The sequence below is a fragment of the Struthio camelus genome, chromosome 1 (assembly GCF_040807025.1).
Source record: "Struthio camelus isolate bStrCam1 chromosome 1, bStrCam1.hap1, whole genome shotgun sequence".
NCBI classification, from domain to species: Eukaryota; Metazoa; Chordata; class Aves; order Struthioniformes; family Struthionidae; genus Struthio; species Struthio camelus.
This window is the reverse complement of record NC_090942.1, coordinates 76,819,517-76,841,840: the sequence shown is the minus strand read 5'-3', so window position 1 is coordinate 76,841,840 and position 22,324 is coordinate 76,819,517. Positions and strand designations below refer to the sequence as shown.

Here is a 22,324-nt window from a genome sequence, read left to right as displayed (position 1 = left end):
CTCAGCATTGCAGCCTCAATCACGGAGAATTTTTCCTCAACCAAAATTTCAAGATTAAATTCATTATGTAGCATCTGTGCACATAAGACAGATTATTAATGTCTTCGTTTTTATATATATATATTACCTGTGTAAAACAAACATGAATGGTATGTGTTTGTCTAATTTGCAGGTGGATTTTCAGGACAAGACTCAGATAAGTCTGGGGTATCCATGTTTGATATTCAGTGCCTTCTGGATAAAGAAGGGGCATCAGAACTAGTCATAGATGTTATAGTAAACACCAAAAATGACAGAATCTTCTCAGAAGGCATTTTACTTGGTATTGCCTTGCTCGAAGGTGGAAATACACAAACACAGGTACTTGTTTAATTTACTTATTCACATATTGCTTTTCAAATGCATGTAGTCTGGAGACAAGTGGGAAGAACTTTTTTGCAGTAAGTTCTGTGAAAACTTTCTCCCATCACACAGTGTATGACTATAATACAAATGTAAATATGCCTTGTTATCATGCAGTATCTCTTACTGTAAACTCTTCGGTAGGAGAAAACACTTCTGAACTGTCCCGTTTTATGTAGTCAAGTACATTTTTTAATCTGTTCTTTGCCATACCAATATTATCTCCAGTTATTTCATGTTTCTTTTTGTAAATTTAAAAGCTGCAGCATCCTCAGGTTTACAATAGCAGAAAAATTAAGTTATTTTCTGGAAGAAGTTTAGGGAGATTTATCAAAATCTCCAAAGAGAGAAAAACTGGCTGTTTGAGAAGACTGGTAGCCCATTCTGTAGTTACAGAATGGTATAACTGTTTTAAACTGTGGATTCTGTTTTTTATGAATGATACTCCTCTTACCTTCGTTTAGCCAAATAAGGTGATTGTTTATTCTTTCTTTATGGTCAGCAGAGATGTCATAAGAGAGGGGAGAGAGTATGAATCACTCCCTGCAGGTCCCCATATCTCATCCTTGCCTGTGAAGGGAGCCTAGATAACCAACTTATACCTCATTTCTAGACTATAAAAGTTAAATGAGAGGAATCCCATTTTTTATCTTTATTCTGTAAAAGAGAGAATACAATCTGTCACCCTTAGAATGTATCCATTTTAAATTTGCTGTCTGTTTGAGAAATAATGTTTGACAAAGAAAATGTTGAAGAAGTGAATTTTTGTTGCAGCTTTCTAAAATTAATTGTTGGGGGTCATAAAAGGCCTTTACTTGTAAGATAGAGCTGTAAACTGATGAAAATGGTTCTCGACCTGCTTGACAGTAATACTAGGTGACTGGACTTAATCACCAAAGATATTAATTCTATTTATGTGTTTGTAAAGCACAAAGAATGCATTATAATCTAAACTATCATATTACATATATACATTGAAGTTTTTTGCTTCTTGTTGTTTTTACAACATTTTCACAATTACTCATAGATGGAATATTATAATTCTAGAATGACTAGGTAAATGGAGAGTGTCACAAAATAATTTAACTTCAAAATGTAATGTTGTGACATCTTAAAGACTACAAATAGAGTGCTGCTAAAAATATCACTGATGTTCATCATTTTCTCCACATTTTAAAATGTTATTATCAATCTTTGTTACCAGCCCTGTATATCACTTTGTGAAAGAACTGGTCAGGCAGTGGCCACTGTTTGTTTTGTGTAAATGAAGTATTTACTTTTTTCACAGAAAGAGTGTATTTCTGTATTTCTTTTTCCTTAGAACACAGATATCTAAAGAGTATATTTTCTTGCAGTATTCGACTTACCAGCAATTGAAGGAACAAAAAAAGTCAGAAAAATTCTTTAAAGTCCTGTATGACCGCATGAAAGCTGCTCAGCAGGAGATACGATCAACAGTTACAGTTAATACCATTGATTTGGGGAGCAAAAAGAAAGATGATGATAGTGACCTAACTGTATCTGTTCCCAAAAAGAGAGGTAAGGAGGATCCCCTGTAAAAGAGAGAAGAGGAAGTGCATTGTAGACAAACAGTGTATGGCACCACTGATACTATGCGGCATTGATCAATAAGTCTTATTGTTAATCATGTCTAATTTGCATCACTTGCCTATTTTTCTCTAAAATATAGGCCATATCTTAAGATGTCTACATCAGATTAGCTTTGATGAAGTCGGTGAAGCTATGCCGGTTTACACTAGTAGAAGATACAGACGTGTATTTTTAGAGAAGCAGAAGTAAAGGCTGCTGCTATTGGGGCTATTTCACAAGAGCAATAACAGGAACCGATTTCCCACCCTGCGGTCCTTCCATTGTTCTCGTCATTTATTGCATATGGAAGAGAAATAGTAGGGCTTTTTGTGTTAATATTCTGCTTCAGTCTGGTTTGTGGTTTATTCAGAACATGCTATCCCTGCATGAATGTTGCCTTGATAATTCTTTGTAAGTTGCCTAGAGGTCTCTGAAAAGTTAAGCACCAAAAAAGAAAAAGTTGCATTCATGATTATTCTTTTCTTTTTATTTAATCAAACAAGAAGAAACATTTAGAAAAACGAAGGAAAATTATCTTTATTTTCAGTAAAGGATTCAACACTGCATCTGAAAGAGGGTATGAAAGGGCAATTAACAGAAGCATCTTCTGCGACGTCCAAGGCTTACTCTGTGTACAGGAGAGAAATGGACCCAGAAATAGATCTTATGGGCTCAGGAACAGATGCTGCAAATGCAGAAGAGAAGTCCACAGAAGAAGCGATAATGAGCCCTGCTATCACAATCATGCAGCCAATATTGAGATTTCTTCAGCTGCTGTGCGAGAACCACAACCGAGAGCTCCAGGTAGAGTGTTACTGAGCTGAGCTCAAAGTAATCCTACCAAAGGAGTATTTCTTGAGCCCCATGTTGCCTGAACTTCATGAGAGAAGAAAAACATGCCTTTGTCTGGCTCCCATTACAGAATCGGGGTGTCTAACGTTCTTCTTTTGATCCAAAGGATAAAATAGCCGTTTTCAAGGCGCGTTTTCATGCTCTGTTTGAGCTTATGTTTATGCTCTCAGAACTGCCAGGGAACTGCAGCATAGCCACAGAGAATTGAGAAGTTTATAAATATTACTGTTAGTATGGTTTCTGTGCAAAAATGATGGATCGCTTACCACAGCCTTGAAGACCACAGAAAGTTTCTGGACAAAGTTAGGGTACTACTCTTTTCCCTAGGTATTATGACCAAAGGCTTTAAGATGCTGCATATGTCCCTACTATCAGTTCTTCTGGTAGAAATTACTGCTCATGTAGCAGCCTTTCCAATATGAATTTTTTGCAAATATGCCTCAGCGCAGTGTCCTGCAGCCTTCCTTAAACCAGCGTGGGGAGTGGTTTGAGCTAAGATAGTGCCACATCAAAGGACTAGTCATAATGTGCCATTGTACCTTCTCAGCTGGGAGGAAAACAACTCCAAAGAGAAGGGAGTTTTCTTAAAAGATGGATGGAGGCCCATATGCAGGACATACAGAGGACATCTGAGGCCAGTGCAGATGTTTGCAAAGTTCACATGTATAAGCTCTCCTCCCTCTACTGATTTAATCAGATAGCAGTTCTCAACTGCTGCAGTGGCATCTATTTTCTGTAGTGTAGTGTGTGCTTCAGTACCTAAGATTCAGCAATGATGTGACTGTAAATTATCCATTAATATATTCATGAAAAAGACTGTATATTTGACTTTAACTCACTTTTTTTTTTTGCATTCCTTTTCCCCATCCACTAGAATTTTTTAAGACATCAGAACAACAAAACAAATTACAACCTTGTTTGTGAGACCCTTCAGTTTTTGGACTGTATCTGTGGAAGTACAACAGGTGGACTGGGCTTACTGGGACTTTACATCAATGAGAGGAATGTGGCTCTTGTGAACCAGACTCTGGAAAGCTTGACTGAATATTGCCAAGGTCCATGCCATGAAAATCAGGTAGGGCTCAAATAGCTTCTGGATCCAGAAGAATCTCCCTGAGCTTATCGTATATGTGTGGACATCATAAACCCTTTCATGTTGTTAATAACATAAACTCTCTTGTAATTGCTATGACTGAACTCAGCACATTTTGAGCCTTTATAAGGCCTGAGAAATCCTTTCAAGTCAAAACTCAAACTTGTCTCTTTCTATAGTACATGTCAGCTTAAGTACAGGCTTTCTGATCCTTTTGGAGAGAGTATTATGTCTGATTTCAGTGGGTCATGGTTTAAGCCTGTGAGTCTCTGTATTTCCAATCACAATTGTGGAAGTACATTGCAAACGCAGTCTTGCTGTCTCCTTTTTCATGCCTCTTGCTTTCGATGGTCTTTATACAAGTCACTAACATGTACTTTCCTTATTTCATATAAATGCCACAAAGTTTAACAAGCTGTCCTACTGTACTACCTGTCAAGATCTTGAATTATGATAGCAGTAGTGAATGAGACTACAGACCGTGCTTCTAATCCAATATATGTTTCTGTGCCTTACTTGATGCAGGCTGTTAAAAGCCTATAATTGTGGCTTTTGGTAGGTGTGTCTTTAGTGCCATGCTGAGGCAGTATAGAAGGTTAAAGAAAATAGTTACATATTACTATACGTGATTTGAAGAGAACTGTAGTAAAGTTGTCACAACGGATGAAATTTCAGAGTGTTCACTATGGATTAGCAGTGGGAAAACTGGAGTGGGCAAAATTAGGAGGACACAATCTATTCTTGATAATAGAAATAGCTGAAGAAATACATGAAGTATTAATGTTACTTCATTAAGATCCACAAATGAAATGCAAAGTGCTTCTATTACCGTTGCTGTTAATTAACTGCCTTATTAAAATACTTCAAAAACAAACAAACAAAAATCTGTTAGTAAACTATGTTTTAAGTAGTCATGCTCAGTCCGCTAATGAATGGGGAAAATCATTTGTAAAAAAAAGAATGATAATTACAGGGTGGAGATGGAAAAAAGCCTACGTTTGCAAGATAGCTTCTTCTGTAACTTTACAGAAGAGTGACGGTAATGGAAGGAAATGATTACTTATACTTGATTACTTAGACCTAATTACTTAGATCTGCTGGGAAGTCACTAAGGATTGGAGTTATGCTTGTTTACAGCAACTGCAAATCTGAATTGGTGTATTTCAGAGGCAAATTCTCCTTGCTGGCATTTTTATCTTTTTTTTTTCTCTGTATCTTTCTGGAAAACTTTTCCTTCCCTATTGTCTTGTAAACTTATTAGAAAAAAAATCCCTAGGTTTATTTAGCTTGCTTTTTTTTTTTTTAATGGCTTAGAAGATCCAGAGCTGCAGTTGTAAAAGCATTTGGGAAGTACTGTTGGTCATAGTTCAGTTTTGAAATCTATGCTCAGAAAAGTCTGTGTGTGCAGAAATGCATGTGAAAACCATAATCTCTGCAAGCAAAGCATGCTATAACACAACTATGTTAATGCTGATTGCTGAGTGCAAATTAAGAATTTAAGTGTGCAAAGTTGGTTGTGCCTACATTCAAGCGTGTCTTTTACGTATATGTGTAAGTGGAAAACCTTGATCCAATTATGTTGATTGCTGAATAGAGCTCAAGCGGTTAGAGAAGTGGCTGAAAGTGACCTTTTCAGTCCCTTGGATCTGGCAGCGCCATTTCGCCCTTCTCTCTCTGACTTGAACCACTTGGTGCCAAATCCTGCATGGTTCATGGCAAGGATATTTTAGCCTGCACCACTTTTTCTCCAGTTGTGTACTTCACTATTAGCAGTGTTGGGGTTAGCTCTATACTACACAAGGCTCACCCTTGTGTAGTATAGACCCACGCTCTTGTGGCGTGTTTTCAGGCTGCTGTGCTTTGGCTGGGAGGTTCATTGCTATCACAGGGTCATTCAAGATCCAGAGCCTTGTTTTGGAAATATGCTAACATGCCTCTCTGTCTCTCTGTCTCTCTGTCTCTCTGTCTCTGTCTGTCTCTGTCTGTCTCTGTCTCTCTCTCTGTCTCTCTCTCTGTCTCTCTCTCTCCCTCTCCCCTTCTCCTGACCCTCTCTTTTATCTTATTTTATAGACCTGCATAGCCACTCATGAGTCTAATGGCATTGATATTATAATTGCACTCATCCTGAATGACATAAACCCTCTTGGCAAATACTGCATGGACTTGGTGCTTCAGCTAAAGGTACAGTAAATGTAAATTTTTAAATTTATATTTAATTAATAGTAGAAAAGATATCTATGCAAGAGCTCTAGGCAACCTGACATTTACTTAATCTTACCATAGCATAATATGCTCAGCAGCTTTGGAAAACAAATGTTGCAGAAGAATTCAGCTCAGTTTCTGAATCAGCATCAGGCCCTTTGCCACAGGCTGTTTGACCCACTGTTGTGCCTGGGAGCATTGCCCTCAGCTTTTTTTAAGAATGCTATCAAGTAGATATTATGTATCTAGCATGAAGAGCCTATATTCTGGGCATAAAATATACTGGATTGATAAATGGCTACACTGTTCTGGTAGTGTAACAAGTCAGGCATTCTCTCTATAGAGTGCACTCTAGAAAATGACTTGAGAAGGAGAGGTTGTGAAAAAAAGAGTAGTATATCAGATGACCTGCAATTAAAATGTCAAAGTGGAAAACAAGGTAAAGGTAAATTGTATTTTATTTCCCTCCTCAAGTATCCTGTGTCTGTGTGCGTGGGGAAGTGTAGTGTGGGAAGGCTCATGTTTTGCTTTGTACTCTCTAGAGAGTAGGGTAGGCTCCTAGATAAGTTTCTCTGGTCAGAGTGCCATTGCATGCGGAGGGGAGCCTTGCAGCTGTACTGTGTGCCAAGTAGGATAGAACTTGTCCAGAAGGAGCCTTGGGTTATTGCTTTTTCTTGTCTTCAGAATGAAGCATTTCTAATACAGATGGTCTGTTTCCTCTCCAAAACCAGCACATACTTTGTGGTAGCTGCATTGCATCATACTGGTAACACTATGCATGTCTAATAAAATAATTAATACAGCTATATATCATGTACAATGAAACATTGTATCAACAGTGTTTTATACATGATTTTAATACTGCAATTACGTTTTTGAGTGACCATTTAATTCAAGCCCCCCTCAAGCAAAACATTTAAGCAAACACTTAGCTCTGAACACACAGATAGTTCTTTTGAAGTTTAAATTCCAGCCTATAAAGATCTAACTGCATTCATTCTAGAGCCATTTTAGTTTGCCCAATCATGAAACTAGCAGATGTATGTAAAATAACTTTTCTATACAATACCCAAGAATGGAGTTTATTGATGTTACTGCAGGACTAGTTTGGCCCAGTTTGCAGGATACTCTATATATGCATCACTGTTATTAAAATAGCAAAAGTTGTAGTAAATGATACCAAAGATTCAGACTGGGAGCCTGATTCTAATTTCAAGAATTAGATCCACATTACTAAGTTACTGGTCTTTATTGTGAGCGGCAACACTTCCAGATAACATGGCACTGAGTTTACCAGGTAATATTTAACATTGTCAGTCTGTCATTGTTCACAGGCAATTCTGAAGTTGTAAACTCACTAACTTGTAAATTAATTTTGCACTGAAAATAAAAAATACAAAGTGCGTATGGCGACACAGTTATAAGCACAAGCCCAGACACTGTTTTCAGGGAATGTTATATGTCGAAGTTGTCCCCCCTCCCAAAGCTAGGCAATGCAGAATTGTATTTTCCCATGCCATCTTAATTTGGCTTGTTTTGCACATGCTTTGTGATGTGGTATTTAATTACATCTGCATGGATTATATTTTCCACTGGACTCCTGAATCATTTGGTGAGCAGGATAGGCAGTGTTCACTCAATGAGCAACAGCCGATGTTCTGTTCTGCCTTTTATTGTTTGGAGTGTGGACCCGGACCTTCCTTTCTGGGCAGCATTCAAGCCCTGGCACATAGTATGACCTCAGGATCTGCTCTCTGCACAGTGGCAGGGTGAAGAGACATTGTCAATCTAGTAGCTCATGTAATTGTATAGAAAAGAGTGGAGAGGCAAATTATGAATGTCTTTGCTCGTTTTCATGTGAAGTCCTACTCTGCTCTCTCCAGTTGCTTCACAATCAACATGAATTTCTTTTCTCCAGATTCTTATGAGATGATATGGGAACCCAGGCAAAGAGAAATGAAAAATGAAGGTCAAAAGTACTTGAGGGTATCCATTTTATAACACCTGGGAACTGATTTTTCACAGTACTAATGTGTTTGAAGAACTCTGTCTTTATAGTTAATGGCTCTCATTTCCTCTTTGAGAGTGGAATCATATCCCAGGGTCTCAAAGCATCCAGAAGATGAGGAACAAGTAATTAGATGAGCACTTCAAAGTTAGGTGCAAGTGATCAAAGGGCTAGTGAAGGGGAAGGAGAGAGTGACTTAAGAATCAGAAACTTCCCTTTCTAGGGCCAAAAAATGGGAGTGTGACAGCTTGCTGAAATTCCAGGCCACGGCATGCCGCTTTTTCTGAGCCAGTAACAAGAAGGTAGCTGTTCACAACACAAAGTCCTACCCTCCCTCTACCTTTCCTCACTTCCTGGGAGCTGCAGCAGGTTTCTCTCCATCCGCAGCATTGTCTGCACTGGGAACGGTTTCAAACTCCTCCTCACCCATGAGTGAGCAGACTGGGGCCTTCCTCCGCTCTTACCTCCCCTTCTTTCACAAGTTACCTGGCAGCCTGTCTTGTCCCCTTCCCTCCTCCTCATTTTGACATCCTGCCAGTGCTATCACAACTGCCTTGTTCATCATTGCAAGGGAACTCTTCAGCAGAGAAAGAAGAATCCAGTTCTTCAGAGCAGGACCCTGTTAGTAGGGTTAACCAAACCGCCATCTTTTCTCTCCACTGGATCTTCTGCCTCATTCACTGTGCATGTTCAACCTCTTATGGGCTGACAGGCAAAGGATCTGACTAGACCTTTTGTTTCCCTAATGCACAATCCCAATTTGAGTCTAGAGCAAAAGAGAAGGGACGCTGCGGAAAAAGAACATATGGAAGCTTCTAATCATTATAATGCTGGCCCCTTCTCCTCCAGCCTGTCCCAGTCTGGTTTCTTCCTTACCCTTTTTCATTTGTCCTTATCTCATTCTTCTTGTGTGGGCAAGTGCAGTCACCTCTTTCCCATCTTCTCACTCCATGCCCAATCTCCTCTCTGAGAAAGTCCCAGTTCTCCTGGCATGTATGAAAACTCATTCTGGTCATCCATCCTCCTTCTGCCTTCCCCTTCTTTCCCCTGCTGACTTGTAATGCTGCAGTCTTCAGTTGTCTATACAACTCTCTTAATACGATTATTTTGAGGTCCCCTCATGCATTCTGGTTTCTTTTTCTCATTTTCACACATTTTTCTGATTCTCACTTCCAGTTTCCTTTTCCATCTCCTCATGAGATATGCTGGACTCAATTCAGTTGCCTACACAGTACTGTTGGAATCACCTGTGTGCATCTTGGCGTGCGTCCAGGTGCTTCTCCAGGAGAGTATGCGTTTCCTATGAGCCCTGTGAGGGTGTCTGAAATACCTCCTAATTCTTCTTTTTGGTTCCCTGCCTTCAGGTCCTTTCCTAGTCTCATTCCAGCTGCTCCCATTTCGTATTTTCTTGCAATAAACTTTTGTTCCAGTTCACTCTCTCTTTTGCCCAAGTTCCTCTTTAATCTCTTTCAAAGCAGGCAGTGCTCTCCTCCATGTTGCATGAGCCCAGGCAAGTATAAAAGAGCAAGTACAGACTGAAAACTTTTGGGGGTATCTGCTACTCCTTGTGCTGGAGCATGCTATGCAGAAGGAACTGGACAGGCTGGAAAAAGGCTTTTATGGGAACTTCATGAACCTGAAAAAAGGCAGGTGCAAAGTCCCACATCTGGGATGAAACAGCCCCATGCAACAGTGCAGGTTGGGGACTAACTAGCTGAAGATGAACTAGCTTGTAGAAAAAAGTATGGCAGTCCTGGTAGACAAGAAGTTGAACATGAATCAGCATTGCACCCTTGCTGGAAAGGCCAAGAGTGTCGTGGGCTGTATTTGCAAGAGTTCAGCCAGCAGGTTGAAGGAAGTGATTATTCCACTCCGTGTGGCACTTGTGAGACTGCATCTGGAGTACCGTGTCCAGTTTTGGGCTCTCTGGTACAGGAGAGACTTTGACATACTGGAGTGAGTCCAGCTAAGGGCCGTCAAGCTGGTCAGGGGCTGGAGCCCACAGTGTATGAGGAGAGGCTCAAACACGCCTGCACGGATACCTTATTGCTGTCTGCAGCTACCTAAGGGTTAGTGCAGAGAGGATGGAGCCAGGCTCTTCTCAAATGTGCACAGTGGAAGGATGAATACAAGTTGGAAAATGGGAAATTCCAATTAGATTAACTTTTTTTCTGATGAGAGTGGTCAAGCACTGCAACAGGTGCCCTGAATGGTTGTAGGATCTCCTTCCTTGGAGGTGTTCAAGACTTAACTGGACACAGCCCAAAGCAACCGCTCTCACTGGACCTGCTTTGAGCTGGGAGTTAGACTGCTGAAAGGGCAGGGCAAAGGCGAGCTGGAGGCCTCTGGGAGGTCCCTTCTAACCTGCATGATTTTGTGATTTTTGTGCCCACTGAGAAGAAAGTCCATGGGCTTTTAGCTGTGAAGCTCTAGCAAGTTTCTGCAGTATTGTATTCAAATAATAATTAAATAAATGCTTATGAGTTTGGGTGAATTTCCCTGGAGCCTACAATTTGTATGCCTGTGTTATCTTGGCCTCTAGCCCTCCAGATTTTCAGCTCTTCTTTCAAAACTTGGCGATACAAAAGCTGCTCAAAACAGCCATTTTTGGAACATGCAGAAAATGGCATCCTTTTTTTCTGCTACAGTCCCAAGAACAGCTGAACTCTTTTCCTCCAAAATTGTCCAAATTAATCATCGGAGGCACACCCTCACTGTGAGAAATTTCAGCTTGAAATGCTGAAGTCTGGCAACAGGCAGCTGAGAACAAGGTTGTGTCATGGGTTTTAGTGTTTTACCATTCCCCATCCCTGCTCTGGGACTGCCTTCTCCTTCCAGGTATTCAAACAGGTGGGTCCGTAAAAGGCAGCGGAGGAGGGGATGCTGCCCGGTGGCAAGACGTGAGTCAAAGCAAACATGCTCTGCTGGAAAGCAGTCACTGGGGGAAGTAGTTGGGAAGCCACATCGAAGAGGTGAACATGAGCGTGGTGTCTCAGCAGTTTAAAAAGATGAGCAAATTTAGCTGTTGTACTCCTCCTTCAGAAAGGTGTTGAGTTACAGAGAAGTTAGACGACTTACCCAGAATCACACAGGAAGCTTCTGGCAGAGCTAGGGATTTAGCTGGTGTGCACTGAGGCCTGTTACAGTGCTTTAACCTCCAAAACTGTTCTTCCTCTGCTGTTTACTACCATTCATTTAACTGGAAGTAAGACAGGTCCCCAAAGTCTAAGGCACTACTGGGTTACTGCTGCTAAAGCTCATGATATTTAATCCTTGAGAGAAATCTCAGTGCAAAGCAGCCAGTTGACAAAGTAAAGGATATCTTTATGCATTCCCCCAGGAATAGCTGGTAGTGAAACCAAAAGCCAGGAATGTATGAGAACAGTTTATTTTATATCCTTCCAATAATAACCAATAAAACAAGGGGGAAGGAAACCTACCTGAATGATGAAATCTTTTGTGTAATACAGTTTGTAGTTACCTCTTTTAAGAATTGTTTTAACAAAATACCCTGGCAAAAATTGCTAGGTGGGCAATAAGAAAAGCAAATGGGATCTCATTTCTGGTTCACAATATAGAGCAAAGCCCTGTATTTAAGTCAAATATTTTTCAGTGTTTAAAATGCTCCTTCCAATATAGCTTGCATGGTTAGTTAGCCTTATAGTATGCTGACATTAAAATGGAAAAAAACCCTATTAAATATATCAGTAAAACAAAAGATGCAAGCAGTTTAAAATCTTATCCACTAAAAAAAAGTGGTCCTCCTAATCTCAATTAAAACAAATGCAAGGATCGTTAATCCATGAAATAGATTTTAAATTTGCATTAACTTGGCTTTGTATCTCTAGAACAATGCCTCCAAGCTTTTGCTGGCTATTATGGAAAGCAGGCATGACAGTGAGAATGCGGAAAGAATCCTTTTCAACATGAGACCAAGGGAACTGGTGAGAAAACTTTTGAATATTCATAAATCTTCTGGCTGAAAAAAATCTGGCATTAAAACATTTTAAAATGATCTGCGTCTAAGCTGAAAAGTGTTGGCAGCATATAGTGACACAATGTATCAGGATAGTACTAATTCACAAAAAGTACTTTAAAAGGATCAAGCATGCATGATTTCAGTCTTTACGACTTCATTATTTTTACCCATTCCAAGCACTTTTCTGTAATTGTTTCCTGACTAAATTGTCATGCTCTGGTAGACTGTCTTTAAGTATACTTTGTCAGGAGTTGGGAAATTAAGCTTGTACAGTTTGTGAAACAGTACTATGAGGAATATGTGTGTGCATACGTACACACACACACACACACACACACACACTCACACACACATTTATATGCATATATATGTATTTGCCTTATGAACCAAAAAAAAAAGGAGTTACAAACAATTGTTGTTGTATTTTGGAACAAGTGTAGCATTTGTATTGGTCTCCAGGAATTTAGACTGGAATGGAAGGCTGGAGAATTTTTTTCCAGTCAAAGTGACCGTGTAGCAACAGTGACTGGAAAACCTATTTTCTGGGAAGATCTGTGGGGTTTGTCCCCTGCAGCTGGTCAGAGCCCAGCAGCCTGCTGTTCACTGCCGCGTGTATTCAGAGTGCCTTCGCTAAGGTGCCATCGCTGCACGACGAGGCCATCCTTAAGGTACCGCCACAGGATCCGGCTCTTTGTGAGCCAAGGAGATTTTCCCCCTTGATTCTGTAAGAGGCTCTGAATACTTTGGAGTAATCACAGCACCTTGCATGGATCTGTGCCTTCCTGTCCTTTTTTGCTTAGATATTTTTTCTGTTATGCCAAATGGAGAACTCAGAGTAGTTACGGTGCAGCCTACGCTAGCCAGAAGGAGACTATGTGTGCACTGTAGGTGCCGAAAGACACTACCTGTTGATCTTTCTTTAAAAGCATTTGTGAAAACACCATCTTACAAAGGCTCAGCGTTCCTGTTCCTTTCTCATGGGTGCAGAAATTTTGCTGATGAGAAATGTAGCAGTTTGGAGCTTCATAAATACTTCAAGCTTTTCCTTATTCAGAAAGTGTTTCTCAGACTGCTCACTCTTCTTTTAGAACTGCAGGGCAACTGGCCAGGCTTGAGCCAAACAAAGTGAATGTGTTCAAAGATGGTTGCTTTTTTTCCCCCAAAATGACAGTTATTTCATCTCTCCTTGGTTCGGTTTCTGTTACAGGTGGATGTGATGAAGAATGCATATAACCAAGGTCTAGAATGTGACCATGAGGAGGAAAATGGAGATGATGGCATCTCCCCAAAAGATGTTGGCCATAATATCTATATACTGGCACATCAGGTATGTCTTGCTTGTTGTGTAACTGCTCCTGGAAAAGCATTACCTGCTTAAACTCCATGCAAAACCTGTCTGATCAAAAAGGGAAGTTTTCCCCTCTTGTGTCTTCTGGCTCATGATTGTGTACAATGTGATTTTATCTGGAGTGATGCTTACAGCAGGGCAAGGAAGCAGGCTCACTGTACGAGTAGGCATTCTGCAGGATTTGGTAGACTCTGTGTGAAATAACGATTTAGAGTAAAGCAATTAATGTACACTTAGCTTTATCTTCTTTTTAACATTAACAGCTCATTTATACTAATCAAATCATAAATCAAGTTATTAATACTATTTTAAAATTAGCAGCTTCAATTGTAATATTGAGTGAATCTGGATTGAAAAGATTAATTTAATTTTAGAGATATTAATTATTCAGACAATAAGAGTAATTGGACTTTTTCACTATTTCCCTCTTTTGAATTCCATTGTAGTGCCTCCGAGCTTTTTCTCAGCACTTTTGCTTCTGTACTGGAAAAGATAGAATTTACACTGATTGTTTTTATTTTATGGGATATTTATTTTTCAGAACAGGTGTTATAAAAAATGGTTTCTTTATTTTTCAGTTGCATTAAGAATATTGGAAAGGTTTTTTAATGAAAAAAGAAAAGACTAGTTCTTGATTATATCAGAAATTATAGTATTTGATATTTCGTGTAAGGGACACATTAACAAATTTTTTTTATTAGCTAAAAATAAATAAACAGGGGTAAGGGAGTGTTCTACATGCATTATACTTGTTAAATGTTATTAGGAATTAAAATAGAAAAAGAAAAGAAAACAATCCATAGTTACACTAGTGTTATGCAATATTTCTCTTAAGTGAGAAGTGGAAAAACAGTTACTGAATTATGCTTGCATGCTTGCAACACATTTAAATAAGTAAATCTTGTTTTTATTAGGTTGTTATGGATGACCATGTTCTACTTTGTGCTGTATGTAGTCCTGTACGTAAGACACCCGTCAATGATAATAACAGAATTTTTAGAAAGTATCTGTAGCTCCTTACGTTGTGTGACTATTCCTTGCATGACTTTATAACGAAAATGTAAATGCCTGCAAAATTGAAATGTTAGTATTTTATATCTTCTTTGTACAGTTTGCGTTAAATGACTTCACTGGGTTTGTGACCACAGCTAAGAAGCTATTGAGAGAAGAATATAGGCCTAAAGCTCTATGTGAAACGACTGCTGGGGTCATGTTACCAGAGAGGTCTGTGCGAAGGGTGTATGGGCTAGCTGAGGTGTGGAGTAATTTCTCCTGCAGGAACATGCTCAGGTTCTGGGGAGGCCGGGGAGGCTGCCCCTTAGCGACTCGGTAGGCCTGAGCCATGGCGGGCGTTTTGGTGGCGTAAGGCTCATGGTAACAATTTACCGAGCCCCTTCCTGTTCTGTAGAATTAAATGTCATGAGCGGTTCTGTTTGCTGTAGAAATATCCATCTTTTTACAAATATGACTGATTTCCTCTTGTTGCATTTCTGAAGTGCAGTACGCGCATCTGTTTACAACAGCTTTGCAGCCGTGTCAGGCCCCATATCAAAACAGGGCAATGGAAGGCCAAGCAATGTGGGGCCTTTCTCTCTTCTCTCTTAACAAAAAGCTATGATGCTTGGCACAGGACAGCTGATCTTTGACCCCCAAACTCTTTCACTATGTGCCATTTCACTCGCTGTGGGCTGGGCAGGATGTGAACATGGTCCCTCCTCAGTAAAGCCATTGTTGCCTGGTTCCTTTTCTGGCTCCGTTCTCTAAACACCCTCTTATGCTCTGCTACGTCTTGGTGGCTTATTGGTGGCTTGGCCTTGTGCTCGGCTTCGCTGACCTAATTTACATAATATTTCTTTACTCTGCTCCTTACAGTTTCACACTTGATCTGACTTATTTTTTTCTACGACTAGCATGGCTCTTCAGTCACTTCCCTGACACTTGCATGTGACCACTTGCTGTAGTTACAGCTTTTAGACCCCTCTGTAATAGCAGAATCAAGACCAAGAGTTCCTCTTTTTGCTATTACAACCCTCAAACACAGACAGTTTATTTTGGGGAGCTCAGACTTTCAGTTTTTGTCGTTGCACTCTTCAGGGCTATGGTGGGTTCTGCATTTTGCCACCGCTACATCCTTCCTTGCCCTTCCTGTGGTTGGTTTTACCAGAAGCAAAAGGCATTCTTGTAAATGTTTGACCCACAGTGCATAGAAAGTTGTAAAAATGTCACAAGCAAGGCTGAGATTTCTGTAATTAAATCTCCTTTCCAGCTTCTCAACCCCTACCCTACATGCATATGTAGACACACGTAAGCTTGTGTGTGCACGCACGCACGCACACCCACACAGAGCCGTGTCCGCACAGCAGCCTGGAACATGATGGTAGGATACTGACTGTGAAGTCTGCCATGTCATGACAGTTACCACTTCTCTTCCACGTTTCTCTGTCCTCTCTTTTCTTCCTGTACCTTTTCATCCTTCTCCGGTCTGCCATGTACAATAGCTCTGCTGTTGCCTCTGCACTGACTTAGGGCCCTCTGGATGCTGCTGCTCCCCACTTTCCCCACTTGACATGTGTCTTGCCACCAAGGGAAAGCAGAACTGAATTATCCATGAGGAGCTACCCTCAGCTGCACCCCCCTGCTGCGATGTGGTGTTGGGGTTGGGGCTCATTTCAGATGTAGCTCCTTTTCAGCCGTTTGGAGGCATGACGCAGAGTGGTGCTTGAAGTCGCCATCGGACAAATAAGCGTCTCATTGCCAGACAGAGAGCGGTCACAGTTCTTCTCTTCAAAATCCACTGAGAAGATTCTATTTTCTGCGTCTCGTTCAAATGCCACGCTCAGAGCCAAGCCTTGAGCTTGACGTTGCTCATTTCTTGCAGTAGTCTTGGATGAATACCAGTGGTCTGTTGTGGATAGCTCCATCAGTTCCTATATCTCTCCTTTTCATGCTTCAATCAAAAGTAGTTTTTGTGATATTTTTGCTGATCTCTTTTCAAAAGATCCTGCTAATGCAGGCTGCAGTTCATTTTGCAAAGTTGATAAGGCAGTGGCCTTACCACAGGAGACTTCATCTTGGTATGATGTCTCTGTAGAGTTTACAAAAGCTTTTGACACAGTAGTGCAAAAACATCCTTACATTGATACCTCTGCACGTGAGAGTTAAATTTGAGAAACAAGTTTTTAAGCGGCTACAAAAACAATGCCATCGTGAAAGGCCGAAAGAAATCCTCTGGCTTTTCAGATGACTGCTTGCACTTGCTGACTGAGAGTTACAAGCAAGTCTTTTAGCAGGGTGTAAACTAGAAGTAGTTTGTAAGCTAAGAAAACTTTGCTGAAGTTAGTAATATTTCTGTGAAGTTCATAACCCCTCTACAATTACTATAAAGTAAGAAAGGGCATGGTTATAACCACAGGCTTCTGTAGTTTGCATGCGTGTATTTAGTGCTTCTCTAGACAGAAAATACTTAATGTTTCTCTATTTTTCAGCTAGATGCAAACTCTGTAAATTAGGCATGAAGCCCAAGCTAATACACTGAACCTTTCAGCAGGGCTTGTTCATGAAGCTCAAAAGTACATTAAATAAATATACATAGCTTCTAGTCAGGTTGGAGCATGGGAAGAATGCACTTTCATCTGGCCTGGAGAGCTATGTAGACATGTCCTTGATCTAGAAGGATGTGAGTGGATAGGGAGTAGGGAAGCAAACTGCATTACTGTAATGAAATTCCCTCCACCTGGTTCCCAAAGCTGTTGCAACAGTAGAGGTACTGACCTACTATGTCTCCCTTTTGTGATGCATGTTCTGAGGCTCTCAAACAAGCTAAATGTTTGTTCACATGCTTAATTTTAAGCATTTGAGCATCTCTGTCCTTGCTGGAGAGAGGTGGGGATCTTGGAATTCCACAATACCTTTATAATCCTGAGGTAATATAGAAGGGTTTTTTATAAGGGCAAGTTAAAAATATATCTAAATCCTAAGGGGGTACCAAAACTAGTTCCGTAAATATGACATTCACCTGATGGCACCAAGACAAAATGAAAAATCATTTCCTCCACCCCATAAGATTAGAAGAAATTAACACTGCTTGATACCAGTGCAGGTATACAGCATAAACAAACACCAGCTTGATCCAAGCTCTCTCCTGATAGACTAACACAGTTGGAAATTCTCTTTCATTGATATGTTCTTAGAATAAACAAAGGGAAAAGAAGCAGGATTTTGCTGTGAATTATAAGGTTCTTGCTGGTTGCACTACTAAGCAAACAGTAGAAATTGGAAATAACGGGTAACTCATACTCCTTCCCCTCTGGTGCTAATTATCAGTAGAGTGAGCAGTGTAAGTAATTTGGCCTTATATAATTGTCTTTCTAAAGTATGTTAATAGGAGAATCAAAATTTATTTATCAAAGTTGTCTTGAGATAACTAATCTCTCCTTGCCATGTTTACTTCATGCTGTGTAACGCATGTTGAAGTGTATGCATGAATAATATCTGCTAACTAGGCAATTAAAATGGTAATAATTATTGATGACATAGATTTAGTATTTAGGAATAGTAGTACAGTACAGACTATTTTTAAAAAGTTAGTATTTTTGCCACTTGAAATAGGATTGGTTTGATAACTAGACTTGGGTATGATGTATTCATTAAGGAGAAACTTAAGGTAGTTGTAAAAAAATTTAGCTATTCACGTATGTAAAACTCTAAGGAGCACAAAACCTTTTCCTTTGCCTTTCTGCTTCTCATGCTATTCCCAATCTTCCTGCAGGTTTGAGTGCAGCAGGGGCTGGGACCACCTTTTTGTACCGCATCAGTTCTGTGCCTAGAACCACCTGGTTCATGCTACAGCAGAACAAATAAATTATAATAATAACAGCAGTTTTGGAAGTACGTAAAGAATTAATCTTCCCTTTTATAGCCTCTTCATTCCAAGGATATCAGAGGAGTTAATTTAGTGAATTTTGTTTCCCCCTCTTAAAGTAGGTGATATTACCCCAATTTACAAATAAAGACACCAAGCCAAAAATAGGTATAGACAGCAAGTCATTAGCCATCATGGGAAGAGAGGGCAGCTTGCTTGATCCCCGGTGTGTTGCTTTAACTGCTACACCGGGTTTCCTCCTATCCTCACGCAATCCCAGCTATTTTACTAATGAGTAGAATTGTCACTTAATGGGTAGTCTAGTTTGCAGCTGAGAAGTGCATGATCACTCCACACGTTAGTACTCTAAGACTCTTTTAAACAGATCAAGCTAAAGTATATTTTTAAAATCAACTTTCCTGTGCAGCTAATATTATGGATTGTTAAGGCAGGAAGAGTTTTCATAACATAATGGGGGCAACAGTGTATGTGTGTGTGAGGGAGGTCGTGTAAGTTTTTTGTGGGTAGTTACTTTTGATGTTGGAGCTTGGAGCAGCTGCTGGCTTTCCTTTCCTTGGCTGTGTATTAACATTTAGATATATGAACTTAGACCCCTGGTCCTCCCTTTCTCATGTGAGTATGAGTGTTTGTGTCCATGTGTGTAAAACAAAATACATTTATTAAAAGATGTGCTGTAAGATAAATGTGAGTTCTTGTATTCAACTGTTTGTCCTGACCCCCATATAATTCAAGTCAGGACAAAGGATTCAGTGGCAAGAGCTTGTTTGAAATGATGTGAACAGATTTACCATGATGTTTTGCACAGTGTTTTGCAGGAAGGAAGTGTGACTATGGTCAGGGATAGACTTGGGGCAGAATTTGACTATTTAAAAAGAAATCCTGAGGAAGAAGGCAGAAATGAATTACTCTATATTGTGCATTTATAAGCGTCGTCCACAAAACACAGCAGAGAAATACCAGGAAGGCTTCTGAGGATAAGGGGTGGGTGGAACCAATTACAAGCCCAGCAGGTCTGCAATGGGCATTAACTGGCTGGAACGATAACATTGTGGTTATGCCATGGAAAAGATGTGAACAGAAGCCAAGTGGAAAAGCTTGGAAAATTTTTCTTTCTTTCCCTTCCTCCTTGGTGGCATTGTTACCACCCCATAACATCTGCCTAAAAGGGATCTCCCTGTCCTCTTGAGAAGCTATGTGTTCCCAGATCATTTTCCCCTACAAGGGAGGCTTATCCTCTTGGAAAGTTGGGAAGCAGCTTTCAGCTCCAGCAAAGATCCTCCAGAGGAGCTGAGATGTGGGGACCACACTGGGTCACTGAATCTTTAAGACTGCTGACCATCACTGCCTGATGGCAAATGAAGAAAAATAGTATGCATAATTAAATAATAACGGCTACCTTTTAAGGTCAGAGGATGATACAGCAGAAATGGCACTGACTTAAGAGTTAACTTAGCTTGATCTGCTAACTCTCTGTGCTAACCTAGCTGTGTCCCTGTCTGTTTTCCCTCCTACATCTGTTTCCCTTGTCCGTATAGAAGCTTTTTGGACCTGCGAATTGTACTGCTTCAAGAGGATATCTACACTGGTGATTAGCTGAGGGCCGAATGCCCATTTAGGATTAGAGCTGCTCATCATTCACATTGTAAGCTAAGCCCTCATAAACAGGCAGCCTCCTCCTATGCTCCAGAGCTCCCTCGAGAACAGGAGACTCAATTCATGCAGTGCCAAGATTCAGGCCAAGCTCCTATTTTTGCAGTCAGAGTGGATCAGGCACAGGCTGGACTGAACACCTTCCAGCCCTGCTAACTGGCAGATATGCAGAACCGGAACCTGGCCAAGAAGACCAAGAGTGTCCTGAGCCTAAGCTGGTGCTGGCCATGTTGGCCTACACCTCCTGGCTTGTAGGGCTCAGCATGCCTTCACTGTAAGTTGTGGAGTCCTGAACGAAAGCTGGAACTCTGCCTTATAACGCACGGTTCATAATAAGAGCATTGCACAACTGGTATTTTAGAATCAAACTTGTCCTTCAGGATGAATAGCTCTGAGTGTGTGCAAAAAGATGCTCCCTTTCTGCAGGACAGGTAGAATTTTAAAGCTAAAGGATGCAGTTTTTTGCAAGGCTTTGCTGAGGTTTGCGGTTGTTTGTTTTTTGTTTCTGTCGCCATAAGAGAGAAGCTCTCACTGATAGCAGTGCCAAAACAAAGGGCTAATGGGGACCAGTCCCAGGAACCACGACTGTCAGGGGACTCGTATCCTTGGCTGCCAGACCTGAAACTTCTCATAGAACTTTTATGCTCCACATGTTGTTTTGTAGTTATCATCCTGATGAGACAGGCTATGGCATCAAAATGACACCAGCTAATTAAATGTCAGCAGAATCAGAAGCTGTTGCAAGGCTTTTACACTTAGATTGCCAAGATTGAAACAGAAGCCAATGACGCACATCACCCTCCTTGCAGCTCATTAGGATGGTATATAACTCTACCTTCAGCCAGCTACAGTACAGCGAGACAGTATGGAGGCTGCCACAGGGGCTTGACACTAATGAGCACCTGAAGGATTAAATGAATGTCTGTGGCTGCTGTTAGGTCTCAGGTTAAAACCTTGGCAACTTGTCCTTCGCTGTTAGGTCTCAGGTTAAAATCTTGGCATCTTGTCCTTCACTGCTAGGTCTCAGGTGAAAACCTTGGCAACTTGTCCTTCGATTGTTTCATTTCCTGCCCTTCGTCTTGAAAGCATTTACCTCAGAGTCCTGTCGTGACTTTGATAGGGATCCAAATGAGGACCTCCGTTTTTCCTCTGGAGTCCTGTTGACTTGGACTGCTGAGAGTTGCTGGGATCCAAGGTAGAGCTTTTCGCTGTAGGCTGGCCAGAAAGGTTGTAGCTGATTTTTATTTTTCTGGTCCTAAAATAAGATCCCTAGAATAAGATCAAATGTATATTTTACACATATATATGTTTTATTTTATGTGATATTAATGAGGGATACATCCTGTTTGGCTGTGGTGACTGTACATTGCCTTAGCACACAGGTGGCCTTAATATTTCTGTTTTGTGGGTTTTTTTCTTCTATCTTTAACTTCTGTAGTCCTGTGTCCTTGTGTTTTGTGGTTTACAAGACTTTTGTCATTGGGAAATATGTTTTATTGGTGTCAGGGCCGAAACGTTAAACCAGAATAAATATCTTTTCTTTGTCAAATGTCTGCATTGTGAAATCTTCACATTAGTCTGTGGTTTTACTCTGAAAACTGGCTGCGGGGGAATGACATAGTCTTATTTAAGACATTTTCTGCTCACAGGCTCTATTTTATACTCCTATATTAGTGATAAACGTATTACCTTTAAATTGCTATCTGAAGTAGCATGCGCTGGGGAGAACAACTTGAGATCTCCTTTGGTTATCACCAGCAGTGGTGTTACTTAGCTTCCCATTGTAAAAAAGGGGTCCTCGTTTGGCCCGATCCTTAACTGGTCTTTATGGGGTTATCTCCACTGAAGGGAGGTAAGCTGTATTGATCTATGCTTGCAGAGAACTTGACCCATTGTCCTCAAATCCTGCTCTTACCCTAGAGCTCACATTAGCATTTGACCTGCATAATCTTTATTAGAATGACAAAATATGGGCCAAAAAGAGCACAGCTTGACTTTCAGCTTTCTGGCTGAATTTGCGTGGATAAGAGTTAAGTAGAAAACCCCCAACATTTTACTTGTAAACTGAGTAAACTCAAGCCAGAAGCCGTTGAGAGACAATAAATGTGGAACCTCACAGTGCTATCTTTACAAAGTCACTGGGCAAAGTAGACTGCACTTTCAGTTGCTCTCAACCACAGTGCATACATATTGTCTACTCAGAAATGTATGTAATAGAGCTACTTTCTTTGTTCATATTGCAGCAAACACCTCTTATTAAGAAAGCTATGCTACATAAAGTGTTGAATTGTAACTTGTCTACTGTAGGTGAAGTCTTC

General features: G+C 40.5%; 1 protein-coding gene across 6 annotated transcripts in view; it reads left to right on the top strand.

Moving 5' to 3' along the window:
• Positions 1–22,324, top strand: part of ITPR2 (inositol 1,4,5-trisphosphate receptor type 2) — a 265,055-nt gene that overhangs the window by 186,552 nt on the left and 56,179 nt on the right. For all 6 annotated transcript variants that reach the window (XM_068950023.1, XM_068950014.1, XM_068950029.1 and 3 more), the window contains 7 exons: positions 173–360; positions 1,758–1,941; positions 2,540–2,796; positions 3,719–3,919; positions 6,008–6,118; positions 11,996–12,091; positions 13,334–13,453. In XM_068950023.1, the coding sequence (XP_068806124.1) occupies positions 173–360; positions 1,758–1,941; positions 2,540–2,796; positions 3,719–3,919; positions 6,008–6,118; positions 11,996–12,091; positions 13,334–13,453 (1,157 nt within the window). The remainder of the gene's footprint in view (positions 1–172; positions 361–1,757; positions 1,942–2,539; positions 2,797–3,718; positions 3,920–6,007; positions 6,119–11,995; positions 12,092–13,333; positions 13,454–22,324) is intronic.